The 20,504-nt window shown below is 40.5% G+C and overlaps 1 protein-coding gene across 4 annotated transcripts in view; it reads right to left on the bottom strand.

Moving 5' to 3' along the window:
- Positions 1-259: 259 nt before the first annotated feature.
- The window catches only part of SLC30A9 (solute carrier family 30 member 9), a 77,997-nt gene continuing 57,752 nt past the window's right edge, over positions 260-20,504 (bottom strand). For 3 of the 4 annotated variants that reach the window (XM_036332516.1, XM_036332490.1, XM_036332508.1), the window contains exons 16-18: positions 17,533-17,662; positions 13,749-13,862; positions 260-2,039 (exon numbers count right to left, since the gene is read on the bottom strand). In XM_036332516.1, the coding sequence (XP_036188409.1) occupies positions 1,995-2,039; positions 13,749-13,862; positions 17,533-17,662 (289 nt within the window). In that variant the 3' untranslated portion in view covers positions 260-1,994. The remainder of the gene's footprint in view (positions 2,040-13,748; positions 13,863-17,532; positions 17,663-20,504) is intronic. The other variant, XM_036332500.1, reaches the window with a different exon arrangement.

Genomic DNA, 20,504 nt, shown 5'->3' with positions numbered 1-20,504 from the left:
ACTGGGGCAACCACGCCTCCTGCTTGCTCCAGCTCCGTGGCTGCAGGCCGCCATCTTGGTTGGGTTAATTTGCATATAGTCGCTCTTACTGGCTGGTGGTCGTGGCTTAAGGCATAGTACAATACATAGTCAATTTGCATGTTTGTCTTATATTAGTGTAGATAGGTATGACCTCAATCAAATCAGATTAGAAAACCAAGTATCAGGAATTGGCCTCTTTTAGGGAGTCCTAAAAAATTTGGAATAACTTCTACACATCAATTTTGAGATATTTTTTAATGAGTTAAGTTATTCTTATCTAACTATGTGAAACTTTTTAGAGTAATTTTACAAGGAGGGAATTGGATAGAATTTGGTACTTTCCCATCTTGGCAGTGACATGGAAAAACAAATGGCAGGTGGAAAAGAGAAGAGAGGAAGAACACAAAGTACAGAGTGAATTATAATGGGGGAAAAACAGTTTCAGAAAAAAAATGAGTGAAGAATTTGAAACCATAAGAGCAGAGAATCAAATTGTGTATGTACAATAATTTTATATCTTAAAAAATAAAACTGGAATGTAATTTCATTTAAAATGTACAGCATGCAAAATGCTCTGTAATGGTAAAAATAAATGTACCACAATGTACACTTCCACAATTTTCCAGTAGATGACATTTATGGATCAAAAATTATCATTATAAACCCTTTAATCAAATGTTATTTGTTTCAGCATTACAATTTGCTTTAATTCATTAACTTCGATCTAAGTAAGTTTTAGACACTGACCTCATATAGGTAGTTAGGTCCTTATTGCAAGCACTCATTTACCTGCAAAGAGATCACACAGCCATCACTCGTGTGGACAATGCTCAGTGCTGCCTGAACCATCTAAAGTGCATATGAATTGTTCTGATGAAAGGAGACAGAGCTGTAGTTTTGCACTAGATTTTTAATTACTCAATTGTATTTCTTTTCACCTTGGTACCGTTTGATCATTAGAAAGCTACTCACTGAATGTTATAGCCATATTTATGCTAACTGCCCAAGGGGAACTCAGGTTACAGACATGATACAGACTATGGTGTTATAAAAAATCAAGGACACAAGTTCTGCATAAGAGATTTACTTCTCTCCCTTTCTCTTTAAAGCAAGAAGTATCCCACAGTTCAGATTTACATAAGTAGTGCCTTTTTAAATAAATTAAAAGTAAAATGTTACCTTATCTATAAAATTATAAATATTTTTAGCCCATTTTATAGAATGACAAAATACTTATAAATGCATTATGTCCTAGTAAATACACATGATGGCACTGAAGCCAGTTAAAAAACAAAAGCAAAAAAACAGTTATTACATGTCCCATCAGAAAAATTAAACCAAATAAGAAAAAAGCAAAAGGAGAAATAAGAAATTTTACAAAATGGCAACTACTATGACCTCAAAGGCTGTATTAAAATGCCTTCCTTCAATTCAATAACCAAGGCCATTCTGGAATGAACGTTTATGGATAACCAGGTTAGGAGAGTGCTCCTCTTCATGCTCAGGGCAAAATCATAAGGTATGTAAAAATAATTTCCACATTCTATAAAGGCAGACAGAAATGGAGTGACTTTAAAAACCACAAACCAAGATTTAGCCCGCATGTTAAGTATTGGCAGGTTTCGATGGAGTGAAGTCTTCAGTGGAAATAAAATTAATAACCCTATGGATGACTGAAGGTACAATATACTCTGACAGGCCAAAAAGAGAAATTGTGATAAATTTAAGTTAACTAAAATGTTTCCTACTAAAACATAAAAACATGATTTCCAAACCGGTTCAAATTGTAATGTGTCTCTTAGAAATAAGTAGTAGTTTTAGTTCCGTAGTTTGTTGAATTGCCCTTTACATAAAATATTTCCTTCATCTTAAAAAAAAGTGGCTTCTGAATGGCGTTGACTCCTTCAATGTGGGAGAGAAGGCTCAACAAACTTGTTTCCAAGGTCCCTCTCAAGTGATTCATTCCATCAAATCTATAGTATCTCCAAATCAACATGTCGAACTTCAGGATTTCGTTTCTGGAAGGAAAAATCACCACCATGTTATTCAGAGCAACACAGAATCTTCTCTTTCTTGTATTCCTTTAAATCACTAAAGCCACTGAAAACATTTGGTCAAACTATTTCATTGTAGCATAGTTTTAGCAAGAGAAATGATTTGATAAGGAAAAAAATAAAACCAATAGATGAATAAATCATACTATAAACGATATAGTAAGTAGTCTCACCAATATGAGTTTGTTCACATGTGCTAAGCATTACAAAGCACTGAAAATATGCTCATTTGTGGTAAAAAGAAAATCACTGCAAAACAATAATCAGAAAAAAATACATTGATATTCATTTACTTTAGTAACAATCCATATAGTGTTGGGCCAGGCATTTTGCCAGGAAATGGAGCTATGATTATTATTTTTTAAAATATATTTTTATTGATTTCAGAGAGGAAGGGAGGATAGATAGAAATATCAATGCTGAGAGAATCGCTGATCCGCTGCCTCCTGCACACCCCCCACTGGGGATTGAGACTGCAACCTGGGCATGTGCCCTTGATGAATCGAACCTGGGACCCTTCAGTCCAGAGGTCGATGCTCTATCCCCTGAGCCAAACCAGCTAGGGCTGGAGCTATGATTATTAAATAAGACTTAATACTCAGATGCCGAGGAACTCAGGTTAGACAGGGAAATAAGTATAACAATAACCATCCATGAGCTTAAGCACTATAGTTAATAATAATAGTTAACATTTAATTAACACTTACTCTCATGTCAAGTACTGCACTAGTAAAGGGTTTTATGTACATGTAATTTTAAATCTATCATAATAACCCAACTGTTTTACATATGGGAAAATTTAAGTTTGAAGAAATAACCTAACCTGTCCAAAGTCACATGGCTAATTAGTGATGCAGTCAGCGTGGATTCCAGGCCTGATTCCAGACCTCAAGCTCCTAACTGTTACAATATACTAAGTAATAACTCTAGGAACAAAAATGTGAGATACATCACATATGCTCATGAGATCCGGAAAGGCTTCACCGAGGATATAATACGAGGTTTGAACATGGTACTTTCCAGACAAAGGATGAAGAGGGTCTAGAGCAGCCGTGGGCAAACTACAGCCCGCGGGCTGGATCCGGCCCGTTTGAAATGAATAAAACTAAAAAAAAAAGACGGTACCCTTTTATGTAATGATGTCTACTTTGAATTTGTATTAGTTCACACAAACACTCCATCCCTGCTTTTGTTCCGGCCCTCGGTCCAGTTTAAGAACCCATTGTGGCCCTCGAGTCACAAAGTTTGCCCACCCCTGGGAGTCTACTAGACAGAAGAAACAGCATGAACAAAGTCAGTCCAAAATGTAGGCAAGAAGCCAGGTTGTGAAAAATCTTAAATGCTAAGCTCAGGAATTTTCAACTCAGTAAAAACAAAAATATCTTTGAAACACGCCTACCCAGGACCAGGCATTGAAGTATGTACAACAAGCATCTCAAACTCAAAGGCTAACATGGGCCAAATAAACAAGGTTTAAGTTTATGTGGGCGGCAAAAAAACCAAAAGCTTCAATTCTCATAGAAACGTAGGTTTATTTTGATAGAGATATGATGAACACAAAGGGCTGAAATAAATGAGTAATCATTAAAATAATAGAACATTTTAATAAAAATATCTTTTCTTGAACACTAACTTACAAGACACTGAATAACAGCACAAATTAAGCATAACGCAAATAAACCTATTTTTCTTGTTCTCCGAAAGCAAAATATTTCTGGTTGTTCACACCAAACAAGTCAGTCCAAGACTAATGACATGGCAATCAGCTGCTAAAACATTCGCTGCTAGTATTAGTGGAGAGAAATGGTGTGCCTGCACGTAAGACGCGTAAGGGAAATGAATGCAACACAATTATAGTAATCAGTCATTAGCGAACATTGTAGTTCGTTATTGATAATTATGTATAACAAGATATTTTTATAAAAATTAAGTTAAAAATTTTTTATTAAAATGTTTCTTATATACCACTAGAGGCTTGGTGCACAAAAATTTGTGCACTCGGAGGGGAGGGGGGTTCCTCAGCCCGGCCTGTGCCCTCTGGCAGTCTGGTATCCCTTGGGAGATAACGACCTGCTGGCTTAGGCATGCTCCTGGGTGGCAGAGGGCAGGCCTAATCCCTAGGTGCAGCCCCTGGTCGGGCTCAGAGCAGGGCCGATTGGGGAATTGGGGCACCGCCCCCTGTCATGCACAGAGCAGGGCGATCGGGAGGTTGTGATGCCACCCTCAGTCACGCTCAGGGTAGGGCCGATTGGGGGGTTGGGGCACCGTCCCCTGTCACACTCAAGGCAGGGTCGATGGGGAGGTTGCAGTGCCACCCCGTCACGCACAGAGCAGGGCCAATCAGGGGGTTGGGGCACTGCCCCCTGTCACTCACAGAGCAGGGCCCATCAGGGGGGTTGGGGCTCTGTACCCTGTCACGCACAGAGCAGGGCCAATCAGGGGGTTGGGGCACTGCCCCCTGTCACTCACAGAGCAGGGCCCATCAGGGGGGTTGGGGCTCTGTACCCTGTCACACACAGAGCAGGGCCCATCAGGGGGTTGGGGTGTCGCCCTCTATCACCCACAGAGCAGGGCCAATCAGGGGGTTGGGGCACCGCCACTCTCACACTCAGGGCAGGGCCAATGGGGAGGTTATGGCTCTACCCCGTCACACACAGAGCAGGGCCGATCAGGGGGTTGGGGCGCCACACCGTCACACACAGAGCTGCAGGGCGATCAGGGGGTTGAGGAGCTCCCCCCTATCAGGCACAGAGCAGGGCTGATCAGGGGGTTGGGGCGCCTTCCCCTGTCACGAACAGAGCAGGGTGGATAGGGAGGTTGTGGCCCCGCCCCCTGTCACACACAGAGCCACAGGGTGATCAGGGGGTTTGGGCGCTGCCCCGTCACGCTGATCCCGGTGCCAGGAGGCCTCGCGGCTCCGCTGATCCCGGTGCCGGGAGGCATATTACCCTTTTACTATATAGGGTAGAGGCCTGGTGCATGGGTGGGTGCCGGCTGGTTTGCCCTGAAGGGTGTCCTGGATCAGGGTGGGGGTCCCCACTGGGGTGCCTGGCCAGCCTGGGTGAGGGGATGATGGCTGTTTGCAGCTGGTCACACACCCTTCAGGGTGGGGGTCCCCACTGGGATGCCTGGCCAGTCTGGGTGAGGGGCTGAGGGCTGTTTTCAGGCTGGGGGTGACTGAAGCTCCCAACCGCTCCTTTTTTTCTTTTTTTTTATTCTGGGCCAGCTTTAGCTTTGAGGCTTGGCTCCAGCTCTTAGGCCTCTGCTGCTGAAAGTAGGTTTATGGCCTTTGCTTACAATGTTGCGATCCTGCTGGCTGAAGCCCAGCGGACTAAACCCCCTTGGGGTTTTGTTTAGCTTCTATATTTGTTACATAGTTGCTTAGAGTTGCAGCTCAGAGGCCTGCAACAGCAGGCGGGGAATGTTGGAGTCCTCCGTCACTGAAGCAAGCAAGCCTCATGTTAGTTTCAAGCTGCCTGGCTGCCAGCCGCCATCTTGTCTGGCAGTTAATTTGCATATTGCCCTGATTAGCCAATGGGAGAAGGGTAGTGGTCGTATGCTAATTACCATGTTTCTCTTTTATTAGATAGGATTATATTGGCTAGGCCGCAGAAATATTTGTTGTGGGCCACATGTGGCCCGCGGGACACAAGTTTGACATGCTTGGTGTACAACAATGAACAGGAAACAAATACTACTTGTCCTTGATGAACTTATGTCTAATAAGGATAAGCAGGCAATAACAATAGTTTGCCACTACAGAGCAAAGGAAAGGTGTTGGCTTATTTTTTCCCCATGGGTACATAATGAAAGTACACCTAACTCAATTTGGGAGGGAATTAAAAGTGCAAAAAAAGCCCTGGCCAGGTAATTCAGTAAGTTAGAATGTTGTTCCAATACACCAAGGATGCGGGTTTAATCCCATTCAGGGCACAAAGAAGAATCAACCAATGAATGCATAATTAAGTGGAAAAATAAACTGATGTTTCTCTCTTACTTTCTCTCTCTCTCTAAAATCAATCAATAAATAAAAAAGTTTAAAGTACAATAAAGTGTAATATAATGATACTGTGAGAATTCTCGGAGGGGAAAAGAGAGTATATAAAATAACTAAATCTATACCTATTAAAGACAAAATAATGTTTAAATTAGGAGCAGTATAAGACTTTAAGTAAAAATATAACAGTAAATATAAAAAATGTGAGAAGTATTAAAAATGATTATCTCTGAAAAATAGAATTAAGGAATGAGGAGGGTGAGGCTGGTGACACTTATTTCTCTTATAAGCTTTTCGGTTCTGTTTGATTTTATAAACTTTGTTAAAGTTTGGTTAAAATTGTAAAAATACATCAGCAGTCGCCAACTGGTGGTCCACAGACCACTGGTGGTCCTTGAGGTCCAAACAGTTGGTGACTGCTGGTTTAAGGAAACCTATGGAGCAGCAGTTGCCAACTGGTGGTCTGGGGACCACTGGTGGTTTACGAGGTCCGAAAGGTTGGCAACCACTGCTCTAAGTGATCTGATAATCTGTCAGGATCAATAATTCTTAACTTAAAAGGTATGCTGGGAACATTTACATATTACTCATGTTAAAGGAATCTATGTACATAAAAGCCTAAGCGACCGAAAGACTGGTCAACCAGTCGCTATGACACGCACTGACCACCAGGGGCAGTGCACACCATAGCTACCGGTCAGACTGTCAAACGATCAGCCAGTCGCTTAGGCCTTTATATATATACTAGAGGCACAGTACACAAAATTCATGCACTGGGGGGGCGGAGGGTGGTGTCCCTCAGGCCAGCCTGCGCCCTCTCGCAGTCCAGGAACCCTTGAAGGATGTCTGACTGATGGCTTAGGCCTGCTCCCTGCAAGTTGCCATGGAGGCAGGAGAGTTCCCGCCACTGCCGCTGTGCTCGCCAGCCGTGAGCCCAGCTTCTGGTTGAGCGGCACACCCCCTGTGGGAACGCAATGACCACCAGGGGGCAGCTCCTGCACTGAGCATCTTCCTCCTGGTGGTCAGTGCACATCATAGCGACTGGTCGTTCCACTGTTCGATTTGCATATTAGCCTTTTATTATATAGGATAGATGTACTAACAAAAATCTGGTCTCGAGTAAAAGAAACCAAAAAGTTAATTTACTCTGCTGTTTTAAAAATCATTTTCAGAGAAAAAACTAATCAAATTCCTAAAATATAATGTGACCAACACAAAGCAGATACACAGGGTTTGCTGAATGAATGAATAAATAAAAGAGTATGATTAATATCCTTAAATGTTAATTTAATAATAATATTAATATTTAATACCTAACAAGCTGCCATATACATAATAGAAACTGAATAAATATTTGTTAAATAGAATTGAAAATCAATAATTGGTGTCCAACTTTTAATTTTCCTTCACTTATTGATCTATTGTGTCCCAAGCACTGTTTAATGCAAACTGGAACATTTTACATACCACAGATTTTATTCCAACACTCATATTATGTAGAGATAAAGACCCAATTATGTAACCTATTTTGAAATGCTACAGTCTCAAGTTAAGAAAATGCTATAGGAGAATGCAATTAGAGAAGCAAACGACAAAAGTACAGAGTATTTAACTGGAACATTACTTATTAGGAATTTGCAAATGCTATGGCATCTTCCCATTTCCAACAGAATTATTTCCTTCCAAACACAAAAAACTTCATGGAAGTATAGAGAAGGGTCGACCAACAGATTGGAATATAGAGGCAGGACAACAACAAAAATCTTTCAAGTTAACAGTTCAAAGAACTTCAAAATAAGAACAAGATGTATCTCACATTTATAATATGGGACTTCGTAAATTAGCTTCTATTATTTTTTACATCTTTACATAGAACTATGCAAATTATACAGTTTAAGCTAAAAGTACCACCTATCCTAGTAGTTGGATCAATGGCATTACTCAACAGAGATCACTATTCTGCTGCAGAATTTTCTCACTGAGTGTGACCTTCCAAAGTACTTCAATAATTAGGAAAATTTAAACTTAGAAGGCAAGCATTCTTAGATACTAAAAAGGAGGGAATATGCCAGTGTACAATGGTTCTGTTTTCAAAGAAAATCAGTTTATTTTCATAAGAAGAAAGGAGAATTATATTCATGCATTTTCTGTCTGTGCCTTAACTATAAAGAACTTCCTTTGACTTAAGATTACTTATGCCTTATTACCTTAGTCTGAGATGTTTTCACCTGGAAATGTGGGTTAATTTGGCTTCCTAGTTTGAAAGGCTTACATAATTGAAAAACACTTATGACATAGTTCAAACTATTAATGATTAAATAGTCTTATTAAAACATAAAGTTATATAAAGAACAACCTAGACTGATGAACAGGGACAGATCCAAAGACAGAGAAACAGCGATCAGACTATCAATCCCCAGAGGGAAAGTAGGGGAGGGAAGGGGTAAGGGGAGAGATCAACCAAAGGACGTGTATGCATGCATATAAGCCAAACCAATGGACATAGACAACAGGGGGATGAGAGCATGAGTGAGGCGGGGGGGGGGGGGGGGGGGGACCGGGGAGGTTGGGGGTTAATGGGAAATGAGGACACTTTTGTAATACCTTAACCAATAAAGAAATTTAAAAAAACCATAAAGTTAGCAAAAAATAGTAAGCTTATTTGATTATAATAAGAGTATAGTTGAGAATGATCAATTTTGTATTTATTCTTAAATCTGGCTTCTGACTTCTTGTTTCTATTAAACAGTAAAGCTAAAATATTGAATTTAAAAGTCCATTATTTTCTCTGGAAAAGACAGAATGCAAAAGCAAAGTTTATTCATGCTTGTGTTATCCTGCATAAAAATAATCATCTCATATTTTATTTAAACAGTGGTTCTCAAAATGTGCTCCAAGGATCACTGGGGTTTTGAGACCTTTTGAGGAGAACTCCAAGGTAAAACTATTTTCATAATAACACTAAGATGTAATTTGCCTTTTTCACTATGCTGACCTTTCCTCTGATGGCATAAAAGCAATGGTGGATAAAACTACTGGCACCTTTGTACAATTCAAGGCAAATGGTACCAAACTACAATGGCAGTCATTTTGTTCTTTTATTGACACTCACAATTAAAAAAGAAAAAAAAAAGTAATTTCACTTTAAACTGTCCTTCACGAAGTAGTTTAAAGTACTGGTTTAGCCCTAGCCGGTTTGGCTCCATGGATAGAGCATCGGCTTGTGGACTGAAGGGTCCCAGGTTCGATTCTGGTCAAGGGCACATGCCCAGGTTGTAGGCTCGATCCCCAGTAGGTGGTGTGCAGGAGGCAGCCAATGATTCTCTCTCATCACTGATGTTTCTCTCTCTCTCTCCCTCTCCCTTCCTCTCTTGAAATCAATAAACATTTTTTTTTAAAGTACTGGTTTATTAAACCTGAACTCCTGAATACACTTTAAAAAATATTCTATGACCAAACAGGAAATATGTCATCAGACTTCAGTTTGATGTCACAAAGAAAAGCACTTCTGTGATTGATTCAGTTATGAGCTGAGTCAGATGCTTTTTTAAAAAAATCAACACCACTTTTACATAAAAGAATAACTAAAAAACTACAGTTATTCAGATTTGGGTATTTGGCAGGCATCTGCTAAAAAATAAACAAAATGAGTGTTCAAAGAAAACAGCTAAAAGTATTTGTTGCTAATAATGCAAGCTTTCAAGTGAAAATCAGAATGTTGGAAAACTCATAACCATCATTGTGAACCTGACAGCTTCTACTTTAAAATGTAACATTCGAAAGATGTGCATAGATTCAGTCAATCACTTGTTTTCCAAATGACCAATGCATAATACTAGAGAATCACGCATGGGTAAAAGATCCATTCAGAGTACCAAGACAGGCCAACAGATTTTAACATAAAAGTACCTAGTAGAGAATTAATCATACCCAAAGAGAGGTCTGGTTCGTCCTTGGCTACTGGGAGGTGATCTCCAATCCCTTAGAACATCCTGACTGCTAATTATGTCTTTACCTCCAGCCACACAGTGTCTGCTCTACCTCCAGAAGGAGCTGAAGATGTAAGGTCAGCTGCTTAGACAGTCAACTATGAAGACTAACAAAATCTCTTGATACGAAGGCTTAGTTAAGCTTCCCTGATTGGTAATATTCTTTGCAAACTGTCAAACAGTTGCTAGGAAAGAAATACTGTCCATGACTCTATGGGGAGAGGACAACTGAAGCTCTATGTTGGAACTCAGACCTATGCACCTCTTTTCCCTTGGCTAGTTTTAATCTGTATCTCTTCATTGTAATAAAACCTAACTGTGAGTTTAATAGCATTTAGTGAGTTCTGAAATTCCTAGTGGATTATCTAACCTGATGGTGCTTTTAAGGAACCCCTCAAACTTTGCAACAGTGTTAGAAACGAGGGTGGTCCCATGGACTGTGCCCCGTAACTTCATAAAGATATAAAAAGTTCATTGATATGGTTTCAGAACCACATTGCAACTACGCTTTAAGAGGCTACCAGTTGTGCCCGGCTGGTGTTGCTCAGTGATTAAGCATCAACTCATGAACCAGGAGGTCAGGGTTCGATTCCCAGTCAGGGCACGTGCCTGGGTTGCGGGCTCGATCCCCAGTAGTGGCATGCAGGAGGCAGCTGATCAATGATTCTCTCTCATCATCAATGTTTCTATTTCTCTCCCCCTCTTCTTTCCTCTCTGAAATGAATAAACTATATACTAGAGGCCCAGTGCATGAAATTTGTGCACGGGTAGGGTCTGTAGGCCTGGCCAGCGATCAGAGCTGATCTGTGGGGTGACCGGTAGGGCAACTGGGGGTATCCCCGCTGGCACCTGCCTTGGCTGGCCTGGCACCGCCCGCTCACCAGCCCGGCCCCCCTCCCCCTGCCACTGGTCACCTCCCTCTGCAGGGTGACCAGTGGGATAATCGGGTGGCTCCCGCTGGCACCCGCCTGGGCTAGGCTGGGGGCAGCTCCTGCATTGTGCGTCTGCCCCCTAGTGGTCAGTGCGCGTCATAGCAACCTGTCGTTCCGCCGTTCAGTCAATTTGCATATTAGGCTTCTATTACATAGGATTTTTTTTTTTTAAAGAGGTTATCAGTTGTCAGTCGTTGGTATCAAAAGAGAATAACACTATCATTTAAAAAGGCATAAGAACACGCTTAAGAGCTGCTTCCTTTCTTCATATTCTTCAACCAAAACAATATATGGCAACATACTGAATGTAGAAACAGATATAGGAATCTAGCTGTCTTTGATTTTTACAAAAGTATGAAACAACTAGAGGCCCAATGAACAAAAATTTGTGCACTCGGGGGTGGGGGGCCTCAGCCCAGCCTGTGCCCGCTCGCAGTCTGGGACCCCTCAGAGGATGACCACTTGCTGGCTTAGGCCCGATCCCCAGGGGACCAGGGGATTGGGCCTAAGATGGCAATCAGAAAATCCCTCTGGCAGCCGGTCAGCCCTCGAGGGATGTCCACTTGCCAGCAGGGAGCAAACCTAAGCTGCAGTCAGACATCCTTAGCGCTGCTGAGGAGGCAGGAGAGGCTCCCACCACCACCGCTGTACTGGCAGCCATCAGCCTGGCTTGTGGCTGAACAGAGCTCCCCCTGTGGGAGCGACTGACCACCAGAGGGCAGCTCCTGCATTGAGAGTCTGCCCCCTGGGGGTCAGTGTGTGTCATAGTGACCAGTCATTCCCAGTCTTTCTGCTGTTAGGGTCAGTTTGCATATTACCCTTTTACTATATAGGATAGAGGCCTGGTGCATGGGTGGGGGCCAGCTGGTTTGCCTTGAAGAGTGTCCCAGATCAGGGTGGGGTCCCGCTGGGTGCCTGGCCAGCCTGGGTGAGGGGCTGATGGCTGTTTGCAGCTGGTCACACCTCCCTTCAGGGTGGGGGTCACCACTGGGATGCCTGGCCAGCCTGGATGAGGGGCTGAGGGCTGTTTTCAGGCTGGCCGGCGACTGAAGCTCCCAGCCTCTCCTTTTTATCTTTTTTTTTTATTCTGGGATTTATTTACCTTCTATAATTGAAACATTGTTGCCGTCACTGGCGCTCCCAGCTCTGAGGCCGTGGCTGGCTGAAAGTAGGTATCTGGGGTTTGTTTAGCTTCTATAATTGAAACATTGTTGCTTCAGGAGCTCAGAGCTGGGCCACAGCAGGGGGGGAACCTTGGTTTCCTCCATCACTGGAGCAAGCAAGCCTCATGTTCGCTTCAGCTGCGTGGCTGCTGGCCGCCATCTTTGTTGGCAGGTAATTTGCATATCGCCCTGATTAGCCAATGGGAAGCATAGCGGAGGTACGGTAAATTACCCTTTTGTCTTTTATTAGATAGGATACCACTGTTCTCGCTAATTTTTTTCATTTTAGAAAACTTATATTTTGTTAAAATGTTATTTACATTAATATGTAATCAATATATGTTTTTAAATATTTTTCAATTTCTCAGTTTTAATTTATGAATTGGTAAATAACAACAACTATAAACAAACAAAAGCTCTTTGGGTCCTCGGTAATTTTTAAGAATGTAAAATATGTGAGAATTGCTCATGTACAAACTTCAAAAATACGGCCTGACAAAGTTTGTGAACTATAATATTAATATTAATAAAATTATCTTAATTGAAGTAATTCTATTAATCTGATCAGATCTGAATTGTAAAAGAAAAGAGAGAAAGCAGTGATATGTTTCCCCTCAATTTTTGCTTTTGTTTCCCTTTAATTTTTAACAAAACTAAAGAATGGCCAACATCAACTGAAAAAAAATGCATGACCTTCAACAAGCTATGTTAAAGATCATTCACAAGTTTTATTTACTGCAAACAAATAGAACTCAAATGTCAATAAATGATAATCTGAGAACACGGAGAGTTTTTAAGTCTAATCAAGTAATATTTCAGTAAAATAACCAATAGCTTGTTAGGATCTCCAAATGAACAAAACAAACAGAAAATATAACATCAGATGGACTAAAAAAGTAAAATGCACGTGTATGTTTCAGGTCACACGCCATTTTTTCCCTAACTTAACAAATTAAAACATTTGACTATTTTAAATACTAAGCAAGCAGTATAGAATAGCGATAGAAGTAAAAAAGTTAGAATTGAGCTCCATAGGTTCAAATCCCAATTACCCTACTTACTTCAACAAATCATCTAATTTTTCCAACCCAATCATTTTCTCACCCAAAGCAACCAATACATTATGGGCTACTGAGAGAATATACTTAAGATGCAATTAGCATAGTGTCTGACATACAGTAAGTACTCAAAAAATAAATTATATTATAGTATATTATATTATATTACTAGTAGCCCAGCCTCTTCCCTGCCCCGCCCAGCTACTCTGATCACTGGCCGGGGGGGCGTGCAAAGGTGGCCCCGGTTCTCTGATCACAGACCGGGAGGCAGGGCTCTTGCCTGCCGCCTGGGTTTCCGATCACCGTCAGCGGCAGGCGGCTTCCTCCATCCTTCCCCTTTCGCCTCCCAGCATTGCGCCTACGTATGCAAATTAACTGCCATCTTTGTTGACGGTTAACCACCATCTTTGTTGGCAGTTAATTTGCATATTGCCCTGATTAGCCTATGGGAAGCATAGCGAAGGTACGGTCAATTACCATGTTTGTCTATTATTAGATATTATATTGTATTATATTATAATGAATATATCTTACTTTTAGTTCCTTCTCAAGTCTATCTACTTCAGCTCCTAAAGTATCAATAATGTTTTCTCCATGTTTAAGCATAAAGATCTCTAGTTCTTCAGGAGTTTTTACTTCTTGAATTTCCTATAAAGAAATGATAGCAGAAAAACAAAAAACAAAAATTTTATAAAATCATAGTAATATGTTGATGATTTCTTTAAAAAAGTTATAACACCATTAAGTTTAATGAAAAATAAAAAACTTTTTCAAGCCAGCCCTGCTCAGGTGGTTGGAGTGACGTCACATATACTAAAAGGTTGTGGTTTCGATCCCGGGTCAGGGAGCTTACGAGAAGGCAACCATTGATGTTTCTCTCTCATATCAATGTTTCTGTGTCTGTCTCTGTCTCTCTGTCTCTCTCCCCTCTTGCCTCTCTCTCTAAAAATCAATAATCATGTCCTCAGGTGAGGATTAAAAAAATAAAAGACAACTTTCAAGCCACAGGCAATAAACAATCTATTTCTGAAAAACTTACGTTCAAGAAAAATTGAGTAAAATGCCACATTAGGTAGCATAGAAATTAGTGGTAAACAAAACAAAACAAAAACAAAAACAAAAACACTATTCAATAAATAGTGCCAGGGCAATTATTTTTCTATAAAGAAAATATTAAATCTCTACCTCAGACCGTTAAACAAAACAAAAACAATTCTAAGTAGATTAAAAACCTAAGAGTAAAAATCAAACTGTAAAACTTTTAGAGCAGCGGTTCTCAACCTGTGGGTTGCAACCCCTTTGGGGGTCGAATGACCCTTTCACAGGGGTCGCCTAAGACCATTGGAAAACACATATATAATTACATATGGTTTTTGTGATTAATCACTATGCTTTAATTATGTTCAATTTGTAACAATGAAAATACATCTTGCATATCAAATATTTACATTATGATTTCATAACAGTAGCAAAATTAGTTATGAAGTAGCAACAAAAATAATTTTATGGTTGGGGGTCACCACAACATGAGGAACTGTATTAAAGGGTCGTGGCATTAGGAAGGTTGAGAACCACTGTTTTAGAGAATAAAAAAAGTATGTTTATGATAATGGGATAAAAAGGATTACTTGGGCAAGATTATAAAACACACAGAGAAGAAGATTGTAAGTTTGACATTGAAATTAAAAACCACATTAAGTCTTTTGTACAACGAAGTGGTAAATCACAAACTAGAAAAAGATATTTGCATATACTCAATTGAGAAAGAATTAGAATCAAGCATATTAAAAATAAAATGTTTACAAATCTGTCAGAATAAGAGAAATTAACTTAAAAAAGAAACAAGTAGAGGGAATCCCAATGATCAATGAATTTCAATGTTTATTAACTTTACAACTACCAGGGAAATATAAATTAAAAAGAAGATACTATTTCACAGCTACCATAATGACAAAAATTTCAAAACACTGACAATACAATCTAGTAAGAATGTGAAGCAACAAATTTGATAAATAGTGGAAATTAAATGGACCCACTTTGGAGAAAAGTTTGCCAATATCTAGAGAAGTTGAAGATATGTTCACCCAAAGGCCCACCTACTTTTAGCTATATATTACATTAAAGAAATTCTTATACATGTGAACAAGGAAACATGTATGAGAATATCACTAAAGCACTGTTTCTAATAGCTTAACATGAGAAACAATGTAAATGTCCACTAGAGACTGGGTAAATAAATTTCAGATACTCATATAATGGAATATTATACAGCAGGCCAATGCTCTATCCCCTGAGCCAAACCAGTTAGAGCGTCTTTTAAACTACTCTTAATAAAAGAAACAATGGATTCTGGAGGCACAGAGAACTAAATTCATGTGACCCCATATAAGGCTCTCCAATTTTAGGCAAGTTTCTTAATCTCGCTGTGTCTTTCTTTGCCTATATATAAAAATGAAAATATAATTTCTTTTGTTTAAACTTTATTTTTTGTTAATCCTCACCTCAGAATATTTTTTCTGTTAATTTTTAGAGAGTGGAAGAATGGCAGGGGGGGAGGGGGAGACATCAATGTGAGAGAGACACTGCGATCGGTTGCCTCCTGCACCTGACCACTGGGGCCAGGAGATTAAACCTGCAACCCAGGTACGTGCCCTTGATGGGAAATCGAACCACTGAGCCACACCAGCCAGGACAAAAATATTATTTCTTTACCTCACAGGGTTGTTAAAAGTACATTAGGTAATGTATATAAAACTAGAGGCCCGGTGCACGAAAATTCGTGCATGGGGGGTTGTCCCTCAGCCCAGCCTACCACCTCTCACAGTCTGGGAGCCCTCAGGGGATGTCCTACTGACAGCTCCTCTGCGGGAGGCGACCAGGCTGATCAGGGGAAGGCACTGCCCCCATCACCCCGCTGCTGCCGCCACTGCCGGCCGCCACAGCTGCCAAGGTGTTTTCATCAACATGGACTCCAGTCCCTTCACCACAAAAAAATGACAACTTTCTTTAGGCATTTTCAAGATATCTTTTTCATAGGATATCACATTTCTCTCTTTTTTTTATCTTCACCTGAGGATATTTTTCCATTGATTTTTAGAGAGTGTGGAAGAGAGAGGGAAAGACAGAGAGAAACATCAATGTGAGAGGGACACCTCGATTGGTTGCCTCCTGCATGAGCCCTGATCTGGGCCCCGGCCAGGGAGGAGCCTGCAACCTAGGTACATACCCTTGACCAGAATCAAACCTGGACCCTGCGGTCCACAGGCCGAGGTTCTATCCACTGAGCCAAACCAGCTAGGGCAGGATATGACATTTCTTAGCCCCTCCAGCAGCGGACCTTCGTTTTGTCTTCCAGTAGTGAGGTGGAAAAACCATACATCACCTTCTTAGATTCTTATTACCCAAGTTACCAAGAACACTGTGAGTGGTGTACCGGGAGCTTAGCCAATGAGCGGTCAGAAAAGGTGTTTCCTCTGCAGCTCATGTGCAGAGGCGGGACTGCTGGCACGCCATGGATGGCAGGCCCTCTCCTCTCTGGGCCTGCCCTCAGCCACAGCGGCTGCAGGCGGGGGCAGGCCCGCCCTCTCTTCTCCAGGACTGTCCTTGGCTGCAGAGGATGCGGGCAGGACCACCCCCACCTTCTCCTCTCCAGGCCTGCCCTTGGCCATGGCGGCTGCGGGCAGGCCCAGCCTCTTCTCTCCGGGCAGCGGCCTGTGCCATCCATGGCTTGCCTCACTGCGCAGCAGTCCCTTCCCACCCACCTGCGTGCGCAGCCTCCTCCTGAGCGTTCAAGAAAAATTGAGTAAAATGCCACATTAGGTAGCATTAGGTCGTGACTGTTATGGCGTCCCGGCTAATTTGCATATTACCCCTTTATATATGTAGATGCCTGGCAAGCACTTTATACGTTTGCACTTCTCTCTCCTCTAGTCCACTTTATAGTAAATAAAAGGATCTCTGTCAAATTTTGAAACCCTAAGAAGTTGAAAGCTAAAGTGACTTTATGAGCTATAAAAAAAAAATGTTTTATTTTAGCCCTGGCCAATGTAGCTCAGTTTATTGGGCGTCGTCTGTGCACTGAAAGGCTGCTGGTTTAATTCGCGGTCAGGGCACATGCCCAGGTTGCAGGCTCAATCCCCATAGGAGGTGTGCAGGAGGCAGCCCATCAGTGTTTCACTCTCACATCAATGTTTCTCTCTCTGTCCCTCTCTTGTTTTCTGTCTCAAAAAACCTTTTTTAAAAGATTTATTTCATTTACTTAAAAAGTAACTTTTTAAACCATTGGCTTTATAAGAAAACAATAAATACATACACTTACCTGTAGCATTTGGTCAAAATCTTGTTTTTCCAAATATGATCTTGTAACAACTCGTCCATCAAAATCTACTTCTGCCTTAAATCTTACTTTACCTAGTCCCAAATCTGTGGCTTTAACATCATGAATTGCCCTGCAATCAATAACAATGGTCACAAATGGTTACACGTATATACATTTTAATGGCACATACATAGTCTAGAATTATTTTTTCCACCAGTGATGAAAATGGACTAAGATGGCTTTCAGAGTGTTTACCATTACGTGCACCTATCATTTTCCAAACAAATGTCCACTTAGCTATTTTTACATAATGCCAAAGATGTAAACTTAATAAACATTATTTAATGGTAATCTGAATATAAATTATAAAGTTGATAGATTTTTAATAATCAACTCTAAATTACTTTCCTATAATCTGGTCATTCTATCTCATAGTCCCTTTTTTCTTTTTTAAATAGCTTTTTAAAAAATATATATATTTTTATTGATTTCAGAAACAAAGGGAGAGGGAGAGAGAGAATCATGGACTGGCTGCCTCCTGCATGGCCCCTTCTGGGGATCGAGCCCGCAACCCGGGCATGTGCCTTGGCAGGAATCGAACCTGGGACTGTCAGTCCGCAGGCCAACGCTCTGAGCCAAACCAGCTAGGGCTAAATAACTTCTTTAAAAGTTTTCAAACAACGCTCTAAAGTACTCTATTAGAACAGCTTAGTCATAACTACCTAATGAAACAGATATAACAAACTGAGTCAACACATATGTAAAATGCCTAAAGTTACCAATTCCATGGCAGACATTTATTGAATGGCTTTTACAAAGTAGGTATGATGGTATTTTTATTTTACAGATGATAAAACAGCCCCACAGAGGCACATGTGACTTGTTCAAGGTAATTCAACCAGTCAAGAGCAGAGCCAGGACTCACCCATATCTTCAGATAGCCAAACCCAGTGGTCTTTCCAGTATACCATTTTGCCTCCCAGAAAGAGAAGCTCAAACATAACTGTGTTTCATCCTTTCTGCCCTTACCCTCTGGAATCAATCTTCCCCACCAAAAAAACTATTGAGAAATTATTTTCTTTCTATGATCATCACTATAACATCTATACAGGATATATAAGAGAATAAGAAAACACTGTGAATCCTAGGGACATAGAGAGCTATTGGGAAAACAAGTCTAAATGAGACTACAAGTACTCTTAAAACATTTGACTCTAATTTGAGTAATCTTGAGCAAGTTACCAAATACTGGGTCTGAAATTCTTATCTATATAAAGAAACATATTTATTAACTATCTAGGATAAAAATAAGAATAATTAATATTACCCTGGCTGGTGTGGCTCAGTTTGTTGGGTGTCATCCCATGCATCGAAAGGTTGCCTGTTCAATTCCCGGTCAAGGGCACATGCCTGGGTTTTAGGCTCAATCCCTGGTAGGGGGTGTGCAGGAGACAGCCAATTGATGTTTCTTTCACTCTCAAATTGATATTTCTCTTTCCCACTCCCTTCCTCTCTCTCTAAAAATCAATAAATTATTCTTTTAAAAAAGGAATTAATATTGATAAAGTCATATGTTTCCAAGTTGAAATAAAACTTATCCAGATTGTCAAGAGGCTATACAATTTATTCTTTTTAAAAAAGCATATCTACCTCAGTCCTTACAAAATATTAATAAATTTGAATATTTGGCTAGTACACGAGTAGCAGCTAATGAAAATATTCTAATACACACTTTCCTTGTGTTCTTATATAAAACTAAGCTGTCATAGGTAGTATCTGTCATGGCTCCATATGATCCCTGCCTCCTGTTTTTAAAGCCCTTATACAAGCCTCTCTTCTTGAATGTGAGCTAGACCTAGTGATTGCTCCTATCCAACAGAGCATGGCAAAGTGATGAGATGTTATTTCATCACTTTTATCTTGTTTACCCTCAGTCTCTATTGCCTTCTCAGCTTGTATACTTTGATTAATCAAGCTGCCATGTTGGAGAAGACCACATGGCAAAACAATTAATCTTATTAATAACTGAGTAAGCTTAGAAGCAGATCCATCCTCAGAAGATGACTATTGTCCCAGCTAACACCGTAATGACAGTCTGTGAGAAATCCTGAAGTAGAGGACCTAGGTAAACCATGACCAGATTCCTGACCCACAGAAACTGTGAGATAATAAATGTTGTTTTAAGTCACTGAATTTTGGGGTATTTTGTCACATAGCAATAGATAACTAATACATTATCTAAAAACTATATAGACTTTCTGGATTATCAGCATTTATTTTTTCCAACAATTTAATATACAGATCTTCACTCTTGCAGAAAAGTTCAAATTTGCCAGTCAGTCTTTCCACTTATAGCTCTTTTTTTACACTTTAATTATAAATATAAGCAAAATTATAAACATGTATGTACCTAACAACAAGGTACTAAAATACATAAAGCAATAACTGACAGAAATAAAAGGAGAAATAGGCAATTCAACAATAATAGCCAGAGTCTTCTAATATTCTACTTGCAGTAATGGAAAGAATAGTAGGTGTACCAGTTAATAATGTAGATTTTTTTTTCAACAGATGGAATTACACATATGTTGATATATATGCGATTTGATATGTATGCTATTTTGTTGTATTGACAGCAACCTTTAAAACTTCATATGGCCCTAACCGGTTTGGCTCAGTGGATAGAGCGTCGATCTGTGGACTGAAGGGTCCCAGGTTCGATTCCGGTCAAGGGCATGTACCTTAGTTGCGGGCACATCCCCAGTAGAGGGTGTGCAGGAGGCAGCTGATCGATGTCTCTCTCTCATCAATGCGTTGATGGTAAAACGTCCAGAATGGGCCAGAAGATGCGGCAAAGTAATTTTGCTTCATGATAACACACCATCACACACTTCAAAACCAGTTAAAGACACATTAAAAGATCTTGCCTGGGAAGTATTAACCCACCCGCCGTATTCACCAGACCTTGCTCC

The sequence above is a fragment of the Myotis myotis genome, unplaced genomic scaffold (assembly GCF_014108235.1).
Source record: "Myotis myotis isolate mMyoMyo1 unplaced genomic scaffold, mMyoMyo1.p scaffold_m19_p_1, whole genome shotgun sequence".
Classification (NCBI taxonomy): Eukaryota; Metazoa; Chordata; class Mammalia; order Chiroptera; family Vespertilionidae; genus Myotis; species Myotis myotis.
Note: the sequence above shows the minus strand (reverse complement) of the source record. Positions and strands in the feature narration are given on the sequence as shown.